General features: G+C 38.8%; 1 protein-coding gene across 1 annotated transcript; it reads right to left on the reverse strand.

Annotated features, from left to right (window-relative positions):
* Positions 1–398: 398 nt before the first annotated feature.
* On the reverse strand, positions 399–8,823 carry LOC108373057 (HEAT repeat-containing protein 5B-like). The gene is given in 12 exon segments (XM_017628900.1): positions 399–1,885; positions 2,355–2,645; positions 2,648–3,061; positions 3,064–3,861; positions 3,864–3,969; positions 3,971–4,110; positions 4,113–4,136; positions 4,139–4,319; positions 4,569–5,104; positions 5,107–5,539; positions 5,611–6,486; positions 7,905–8,823. Coding segments are annotated over 12 exon segments (3,876 nt in total). The 5' UTR covers positions 7,938–8,823; the 3' UTR covers positions 399–1,841.
* Between the last annotated feature and the right edge of the window lie 2,082 nt (positions 8,824–10,905).

Genomic DNA, 10,905 nt, shown 5'->3' on the forward strand with positions numbered 1-10,905 from the left:
TCGCTTAAATATTTAGTTAAATAGAGATCTCGTATTTCTCTAAATTACCGTCATGTGGGATGTGGGCGTGGCTATTGTCCGATTTAAAAATATTCAGCCGTTTGATATGTTTTACCAGGACCAATAATTGTGCCAAATTGAGTAGAAATTGGCGAATCGGTTACCGAGATATACACATCGAATCATAAGTGGGCGTGGCTACGCCATTTCCATGTATTTTTCAATCAATATTTTTCGATCACAAAACTCTGTTTCTCTTCAGGAGACTTCTAATAATAATACCCAGTTGTTTATTTCAGAATTTTTTTAATACTAACGATTTTTTATGGGTCCCCCATTGCAATTTTTGGGGAACCTATAACAGAAAATGTTTTTTTTTCATATAAAATAATTATATGGAAAATTTCTAGCACTCTAAATATTTTTTGATTTCAAAAAAAAAAATCATCTAGCTTTGGGCAATTAACTATTTCAGCATTTAATACTAAGTAATTTTAAATTGGTTGAAAAGACATCTACAAAAGAAACATAGTGACTTTGAAGTGCTTTAAGCCAAATGCATTTTAAAATAGTTGAAATCAAATGCAGAGTCGGATAATTGACTGCTTCCTAGGACATCGCCATGTTAAAGTCAACAGTTCGTTCCAAGGAAGAAAATCAAATCATCAATTAGTTGTGGTGGGTAAAAAACTGGTTGATAACCAATATTTTAACTAGTTTCATTCCGTACTGGGTACATATAACCAGCATTTATTTTTTTTCACGTAAAAACTGTGTTTCCCTGTTTTACTGGTTTTTTGTTGTTTTGGAGGGTGGGGCATTTGTTTAAAATTTAAAATTTCATTGGTCTGACTTTTTAGCATCTCAGACTAGCATTTAAATAAAGAAAATCGGCGGTATCCCACAATCAAAAAAAAAAAAACAGCGTTCGGGCGAACTGTGTATGTATGTCGTCTTCGGTGCGGTTTCACACTATGTATAACAAACAAATCAAAAGCTCGAGAAAAACGTCTTTAATAAAGGTTTGAATTTAATCCCATATTAAAATTTAATACACATTAGGGCAATTCATCTAAACGCGTAAATGCCTTATAACCATGTAAATCTCGGAAACTTACTTAATTTTGTATGGAAAATCGGTTTTCCATTAATACCCATATTTTGCTCTAGTGAGCTACTGGTAAACGGTACAACAAAGAAGAGGTAACTTTAATTTCTGCATACTTAACTCGATTTTTATTTTTATTTATTTTTTGTTAATGATACTTTTCTAATAAATGAGAGATATGTACATTATTATTATGGGTATTCATGGAATCGCGTAAATGCCTCGTAATAACCGATTTTCCATAAAAAATTAAGTAAGTTTACGAGGTTTACATGGTTACTAGGCATTTGTGCGTTTCCATGAATTGCCCTACTGTTTCTTTTTTGTACGTGAAAAACATGTGTAATTGAATTATCGATTGGTTGGACTATGTACTTTTTTATCTAAGTGTATATTCAGAATTGTTACCGGGTTAAAAGTGTAGTTATGTACATAGAACATAGATATTAAACACTAACTACAGATGTTCACTAGAAGTTCATAACTAAAAAAATAAAATAAATAATAAAGTACACATTAAGGAAACTCTATACAGCATGGAAGTGCTTAAGGATGGCGAGATAGATATAGAGAGAGAGATGTTCTAAGCGGGTAGCCAATTAGTTTCTGATGGTGCGATTTCTACAAGGCGACAGTGTGGCGATATTAGTTGTGTGTTTGCATTGTATTTGTATGTGGACTTTAAGTCATACGAATAAACATACAAAACAATTTTAGCTGTGGGTGTATTGTTTTATTGAGCTTTTGAGTTATGGTAATTACCTTGCATCAAGTTTCCTATAGATTTTTAAACAAAGGTTACAACGTGATAACGGGATTTTTTTTTATTTGTTTTTTTTTTTCAGTTTCAATGGGATATGGTTGTGTAATTTTGGAACGCGTTTAAAGAGAGAAAAACAAAGAGATAAATAGAAAATAAGAACTTTTTAATATAAAGCAAACGCATTAATTATGTAGACACTATATCGCTAGGGTGGGGTTGTTGTGGTTAATGACGGACGTTTCGGGATAAGGATTCAACATGAAAATTGTAAAAAGTGGATGGGTTAAAGTTAACAGAAAAACTTGGTATAGTTAAAAGACAAAAATGAAATTACAAAAAAAAGAACAAAACTATTCCGTTTAGTCATGGCTCGGAATAAATACACAAACATCTTAAGAATGTTCGCTAAAGGACGCAAACTAAACACAGTAATCAATCAAATCCAATTTTCCAAATTTATAAAATGCATGCCAATTCACTTACGATTCTGTGGCTCCGCCAATTCGATCAACGTTTCTACGGTCAATATACTCTCCAGTGTTATCTGCAGCTCCATATCGGTGCGTGGAGTCTTCGCCGTTTCTGCATATAAGCCCTCGATGATGCGTGGCGCCAGTGCATGGATGTACGGCGTGGATATCTTAAGATCAGCTTTGGCGAAAATCGAACGCGTAGATTGTATGCATTTCAACTTCACTGACAAATGCTCCGACTGCATACACTGTCGGAAGTGATTTATACATGGATATTGCAGCGACGGTGTGGACACCACCGAGCGGGTGTGTGTAGTATAAAACGGCTATGGCCAATAACATGCGTTACTTCATCCACCTTTCGCTCTTCTTCGTCGCCCGCAGTTTTTGTCATGTCAATAATGGTGGCCAGTGCGCTTTGCAATATTGCCATCCATTCGGCGGAGACTAATTCGTGCTTTGCCCAACGGTTAGTGCATACGGATTTGAGCGTATGGAGCGACGCCTGAACTGCGCCCGTGTTTGCGAGTATTGTAGTGTCAATGGACGATTTGTTGGCAATTTCGCGCATTATCGATGTGGTCATGAAGGCGATGGTAGGCAAAATTGTTAGCGCCCTTTCGGTGAGCACAGCGTCTGTGAGATCCTCAACACATTGTAAGCCGCTGGCAACAAGCATGCCGTTATCTTCAGCTAACACCGAGAAGAAAGATTGGATGTGCTGCTTTTGGCGGCTAATTCCTGCTTAAATTGAATTGTGCTCAGCTTGCTGGCGACGCTCGGATTCATTGAGGGTATTTGTCGAACGAATACACAAAGACACACCTCCAGCACGGCATAGACGTGCGAATTGCCGGGAACAATTTCGCCACCTTCACCGCCTTCACCTAAATTCTCGATTTCTGTCTGTAGGTGCGCGTTATCGGTGTTGTCATTATTTTTATTGTTTTGAGCAAGATGCTGGTCACGTTTCAATTGTAGATCCTCCTTGGCCGCGTGTATCGACTGTTTTAGTATCTCCATGCAGAGCAATTGCACCAGCAGCTCATCTCGAGTCAAAATCTGTCGATGCAAAACGTTGCACAGTTCAATGGTCAATGTTTTGTTCTTAATCAATTGTTTACGCGCCCAATCAGAATCGAAAATCGTGAAAAGTGATTGCAAACAACTGATGACATTTTTCGGCTTCTCAGATGTACGCGTGCTGCACAAAGCCTCCATGCAAATACCGAAAATCATATGGAAGCGATCGGCTGAGAGTGAGCCATGAGAAATATTGTTGTTGGATTCGTATGCGGCGCCATCGGCACCTGTTGCGCTTGTATTTGCATATTCGGCAAAACCTTCGTCCTTCAGCCACAACGAAGCTGCATACAGGATGGGCGGCCACGAGGACAAATAGTGCGGCTTCGACGAGTTAATCGTATCTGTAGTGTAGAAAGCGCCACCATCGTGCGGCAATTGACTTTGGAACTCTACGGGAAGCAGCAAAAGCGCGTGATCTTTCATTGCAGCAGCCAGTGTGTGGACAGATTTCTTAGCTCTGGTTTAACCAGACTGAGCAAACTTTCGCCGCGGCTTTCGAAATCACCAAAATCTCCGCCAGCCGCCTCTGATCCTTCCAAATCTAGACCATCTTGTAAGGGGTGTTATTATGTTCGAAGAAGTGAGTTTCTTTTGCAGCAAGGAGGCCGGGGCCGAACCATTGCCGATCATAGCGACAATGTACACCTCCGCCCAGGCTTTTAAAATGCTCAACTTTTCAATGTTGCCATAGATTCATTGTATAGTGGGTACTGTTGGTTTTGGTATGCAATTTGTCGAGGGAAGATACCAGTAAATGGTGTACGCGACGCAGATCGTTCAGGTCTCGGGCGACACCTGAGCCAATCCAAGCAGAACAAACTTCACACGCGGCCGCTGTGACATGCGATGGAGTGTCTGGTGAGAAAGCTGGACGTAGAGCTGCACCAACCTGGGGAAAAACGAAAATACCCGTTAAAATGAAAAAAAAAATAGTGCGTCTGGGTCACACTGCGGAATTGAAACATCTCGGTAAGTTTCAATCTCAATTTTAGCCTTAAACCACATCATGCATGATAATTCGATTATACACTCTCAATATTGGTTAAAATTTTTTCGAAACAATTTTTTAATTCACTATCGTTACTAAAGAATTTGCGTTTGAAAACTGAAATAGATTGAGCATTGAAGGTGGGCTTACCTGCGCTTGAAATTGTTCCAGCAACAAATGGCCTGGAAACTCTGGCTCTGGTACATTTGCAAATCGATCGATTATTTCCTGTAACGTGCGTAGACCCTCTAATCGTAGTTGATCAGAGTCCGAAGTGGCTGCCATGAATGACATACGTATTAACTCGGATAGATGTAGAATCAGATAGTCGCCACGTGATTTTATCATTTGCATTTCTTTAGCCTGTATCAGGTCCAGATGTATAGGATTGGCTGCCTCACAAGTGGCTATGATTTTACGTACACACTGCGCTGCAAAAACGCGTGTCGGCCAACGCGGCTGTACGGCCGGATGCGTGGAGGTATTCTCCTCAGCGTGATACTCAGTTACATCATCATAATCTTCTTCTTCGTCATCATCATCGCCCTCACCTTTGTTTGCACTATCATTACTGCCGCTGTTAGACTTGCTATTTATGGCATCATTCTTCAAACCGCCCGCTTCGTCTTGAAGCGAGATTCCCTCGACAGCAACGGTTAGTACATTTTTACACAAACTCAGCCAGAGCTTAGATTATCGGAAGCTAACATTTGTAGCATGGACGTTAGTGTATCGTGGATATTTTTCAACATTTCTGCATCGGTTTCGGTGTCCAGCATGGCAAAAAGTACACCCGGAAGCCCATATTCGGTTATCGTGATATCCGGACATTGCTCAGGCGTCATGGTAAGCGCTAGTTCGCACACTTCCTTGGCCTCACGCTGGGAGAGCTGACGCAAACAAGAAACAGCAGCTTTACGCAGCATTAAATAGTTGCTTGAGAGCGTCTTCACCAATGTGGGCACCAACGAACTCAAATTAACATATTTAGGTCCGAAGAGATGCAACTGTTGCAGGCAGCCGGTAGCCTCGGCCTGCACCAGCGGATCGGTGTGCGCTTGCATTATGGCCGACGCGCAAAGGAAAGATGAACGCATCGCGCCCACAGCGCCGCTGTTGCTCTGTCAAAGACGATTTGAACAGACAAAATTAATAGCTACATACCATGAAAATATTTATTACACGCAAGTACCTGCAGCTCCGGTCCAACTGTTGTTATGAGTGCATTCAAAACACGCCCAACGCACTGGTGAACGTCCACATTGGTCTGTGGCACAGAAAGCAATAACTTCAAGCACAAGGATAAAGTTGCCTCAACATAGCCACGGAACATTGGTCCGCCAGAGTCGGCAATGAGCGCCAACGCATACAGCGACCAAACTTGCACCACCGGCGACGAGGTGTCCTGTGCTAATGCCAGCAGAATTGAAACGCTTGTGTTCAAATGATGTGATGACCCCATGCCACCGACGTAACGATGCAAGCAACCCAATGCTAGCGAATGGCCAGTGCGTGTGACTACATCACGTGCGGACTTCAATTTGTCAAATGAATTCTGCGCCAATTCAGCGGTAAATCGTGAATCGCCGACCACTTGCGCCATACGACCGATAGCTTCACCGGCAGCGCAACGCAGCGTCGAATTGGTGCTCACCAAAGCTGCCACGACCAAATTGGTAGCGCTCTTCTTTACATCCTCCTGACCAATGCCGCACTTGCTGTCGGTGAGTCCTTTCAAACCGCTCAGCAACGCAGTGAAAATATTCATCTGTACGGCTTCTTGACGGCTACTCTTCGCTTGCCGTATACATTCGGCGAAATGTTCCAACATTTGCAAGCGATGCTTATTGGCCACTTTCGGAAAGATTAGACCAAACAGCGTGACGGACATGTCGATGACAGCAACGCCCAAGGGCAGTGGACCCGGACATTGATCGACCTTGTTGACTGGTGTATTGGAGACGGCGGCGATAGCGGCTGGGCCTACCAAACCACTAATTGGTGGACGGTACAAGCAGCAGGCATCATGCTCGAGCGCACCCGACCCAGCAGCACTGTTGGGTTGTAGCTGAGGAGATGAAATGAAATAATTTAAATACGGGACTTATTTAATGCATTGCATGGGAAGCGGCTAGAAAATATGATATTTCCATCACTTATTTTACAAATCATTTTTCTGGAAGAGTTAAAAATTAAAATCTTCAAACCAAAAATATTTATTATTCAAGGATAATCGTAGTTTGGCGCAGTAAAAAATTTTGAGGATTAAAAATAAAATTAAGTAAAAAATTTTGAGGATTAAAAATAAAATTAAGTAAAAAATTTTGCAATGACTTCTTAACTCCCAACAGGTAACCTTAAGAAAAAAGTCCTATTCGTTTTTTTATGAATAAGTTGAGAAATTCAGGGTATTCGAGAATTTTTTAATACTGTTTTGTTTTATGTCCGTTAAAAACTTTTTGAAATTGGCTTGATTTTGTTAATAATAATAATATTTAGTAGGACATCCGACAAGGGCACCCATCTGTTTAATGAATGAAATCTACTTCGCATGAAATTTAACGTATTAGGAAATAATCCGCGAGTGGGTTGGCTGAAAAAAATTCGGGCCAGGATATTTCTGTCTTAACTAGCTTCTCCTTCAATTTGTGGTGTACGTCTTCAAGTTGCTACACAAATGAAGGGACCTACAGTTTTACAGCGCCTCCAAACGGCAAATGCATTTTACGAGAAGTTTTTCACGGCAGAAATACACTCGGAGGATTGCCATTGTTTGCGGAGGGGCGGCCGCTGTTAGAAAAAAGCTTCTTCCAATTTAGATGTTGCTTGGCCGAAGAATCGAACCCAGGTCCTGCGGAGTTGTTGTGCGCACCTTGGGCCACTTAGCCGCATCGTGTTATTTTGGGTCATCGGTTGGTTTCAACTTTTACTAATTTCGACTCAGAAATTCCTTTACAAAGTTAGTTGAGACCAAAGGAAAAGGTCACGAAAATCGCATTCTTTTATGGCTTTAAACAGTAAGGCAACAACAAAAGCAAAACAAAAAAAAAATTAAAGAAACTGTTAACCCAAATGAAGTGACTAGTTTCAAAGGAAGCGGAAATGACTTGGCGAAAAGAAAAAAAAAACATGGCAAAGGAAGAAAAGAAAAAGCAAAAAAAGGAAAACAAAGAATAAACATTGCAGAGCAAAGGCGTAACAAGGATTCAAATTGATTTTTTTAAACAAAAGAAAAAGAAACAAACAACAAATTTGTATAGCACAGACACTTTTCGTATTGAGGTCGGGACAAAAATAGAAAATAAATTTGTATGTTTGTTTGTGCACTACAAAATGCATATTGAAAACGTGGAAAATCAGGAAGTGCCACCCAAAAAAAAAAAAACATACAAAATCCAACAATGCATTTTACGAAAAAACTCTAAAGAAAATTGTACAACAGCAAAAGCAACAATATGAACGTTTAACAACAATAACAACACTTACATGCTCGCCATCGGATCTACGATTAGGTTCCATCTATTTTTTTTTTTTGTTCGAGATTAGCAGAGAAATGATGGCGCACACAGGGGCAGTTGTTGTTGTGGTAGCAGTTGCATTGATATTTTGACATTGGTGGTGGCGACGGGATTGTCAAGTTGTTGTTGTCGTATTCAATTGTTTATTCGGTGGTGGTGGTAGCAGTGCAGTGGGGGGAAGTAGGTATTTGCAGTTAGAAACATACATATTTGAGATAATTTCACTCGTTATTTGGAGATGTATAAGGATAGAAGTTGCTGTTGGTTTCTATTTAGTTACTTTACTTAGATAGATATGTAAACGACCATATTTACAAGTATATTTACAGCATCACGAGTTTCCAATCAAAGCAGCTTCATAATTCTAACACTATGTTCCTATATGTACACAAATATGGTCAAAATTTTTCTCTTTAACGTTACAGTCGCACCTATATTTTAGTGTATATATATCTGAAACGTTGTGTAAAAACCGAAAGTTTTTCATTTATCATGATAATAAACTCCAAAAGCTACATTTTATATACAGACACTTGTTTCTTATCTTTTGTTGTTTTAAAGATAAATGTTTTAGGTGGTCTTTAACGTTAAATTTTTGGAAGTCAGTTAGATATAACGTCCCACTTACGGAAAACTTGGCGAATCCTGCAAACTTAGAAATTAAACTAAAGCATTTTAATAAAGATCAAGCTTCAAAGAAACTAACAAAAATATTAGCTTTTGGATAATACTGTTTATAACAAATGTATGTATAAACCGAAATATGCAGTCTTTAACGTTATTTCTCATACTTGACTATATTTTCCATTTTGATCGCATGCGAGGGACAAGAGAAACGAACGCGGACCGCATACATTGGATGTCAATCGACACTTTTTTCTAGATGCCAAGGCGAATTTATATAAGGTAGTTTACTAGCTCAGCTGATTCTGCTTCTGATATCAGGTGCGTTCGACAAGTAAAAAATTTGTAATAGTTTTTTCAAATTTTTACTGGATGGCGTTCGATAACGACAAAAAATTATCCAGCACACAAAAATTGAGAGAGCAAGCGTTCATTTTGATGCAAGAGAAGCGTTCATTTTGTACTCACAAAACATATGGTTGCAATTTTTGTAAACAAACAAAATTGCATTTTCCGAGTTTTGGTATTTATATGCTTTTTGGCTGCCTGCAATGTGACTTTATGATAGTGCCAACTAGTTTTTGCTTCTAGAAATGTCCCTGGTGAACATTGAACGTTCACTTTCCTTTTTTCTTCTATGGAGGCAACATGAATTTCAGTTTTTTTTACAAATAAAACATAAACAAAGTCAGCTGGTGTGTCTTCTTCTTCCGGTTTTTGCAAGTAATGGCTAATTTCCTGTTCGTTTACTTTTTTGCTTTTTCATCTCTTTGGGAGAGAATTTTGGCTTACTCTCTTGATTTTGATTGATGGCTGGTGTTGGCTAATTTTGTTATCGAACGCAACTACTCTTACCGATTTTGACAGTTTATGCCGCCAAAGCAAAATACATGTAAATTTTTGTTTTTGTACTCCTGCTATCACCTTATATTAATTCGCCTTGCTAGATGCCTTAAAATGTATATCAAAAAAATATATCAAGAGTTGACGGGTGAGTCAAAGAAATATTTTTTTTTCACCCGTTCCTCGTTCCCGAAATTTGGACCATATGTACATACCTATGGCTCGATTACTGATGACAACCGAACTTCAGTTGGGTTACCAGTGGCTGAAATGGTATTACAGCTTATTTACACTCAAGCCTTGGTTCAAAATTCTAATAGTCGCGATTCATAATATATATACATTTTCATTTCAGGGCCGTTGCATATCGGTAACACAACTCAGGTTACGTTGCAACCCATAATCGGTATAAATAACGCTATTTTACGAAATGAAAACTACATTTTTATAACAGTTTTTTACCTAATTTGGGCCATTGAATAACAATATGATCTCCTTTATTTTTCCAAAAAAAGCGTAACTCAGAAAAAACATAGTAAACACGTTTTTCGATCGAAAGCGTTTATTATATGTTAAATTAGGGTCACACTGGTAATCTGACGATTTTTTTTCCGCAGTTGTAAATTTGTTTCAATAGACTTTTTTTGCTAGTGTTTACATTCGTAAATTATTTTATACTGGGGTCCCACAGACGTATGCAAATACTAGGTGGCTGTGTGAAAATTACGTTAGCATTTTTAAGTGGTGGTCAAACCCCAGGAAGGTTTTGCTCCATCGCATCGCAATGTTTTCTACACAGGGTTAAAGTTCCCCCCCTTTTTGATAAATATTAGTATTATTCTTCATTACATTTGGCTATCCTTAGAAAAATTTGGCGCTTAATATTTTAGTGGAAATTCTCACCATCTATAAGCCAGTTTTCAAACAGTGGGTCAAAAAGGCCCGTTCTGGTGGGAGTTGATGGGATAAACTGTTCGAAAATAGGAGGCCACCCTTGTTTTCAATCTATAACCCGCAAAAAGTCGTCATTTAACTCAACGGTCTCTCTGAATCTTTAGAAAATTTTTGGGTATGCAGTTTTGTAGGCCATAGAATTTTAGTATGATAAAGTGCATGGTTCCAGTCGCAAAACTCGCGTTGATTTTAGATATATTTTTTTTTGTTAGTACTTTTGCGATTTTTATTAATAACAAGTGCAATTTATAAAAACTGGCGTTGATTTGGACTTTTTTTAGAACGGTCTTGCGCATTTTATTCCTTAAGAAATTCATTGTTATAAAGAAACAAATAAAGAAGTAACTTGTTTCTTGTTAAGAGATTGTTGTAATTTGGTGTAAATAGTCACGCCCATTTTCCCAAAAATTTCTCCTAATATTACTTTCTGCTAAGAGGTCATTGCATTTATCGATTTTGAGCTGAGATTAGCCTAAGTAGTTACTAGTTAATCGCAGTTATCATATTTCATTGTGTTTCTTAGTGGAACTTTAAGCAATGTTCGCACC

The sequence above is a fragment of the Rhagoletis zephyria genome, unplaced genomic scaffold, assembly GCF_001687245.7.
Source record: "Rhagoletis zephyria isolate East Lansing unplaced genomic scaffold, Rhagoletis_zephyria_1.1 Rzeph_scaffold_06327, whole genome shotgun sequence".
Taxonomy (NCBI): Eukaryota; Metazoa; Arthropoda; class Insecta; order Diptera; family Tephritidae; genus Rhagoletis; species Rhagoletis zephyria.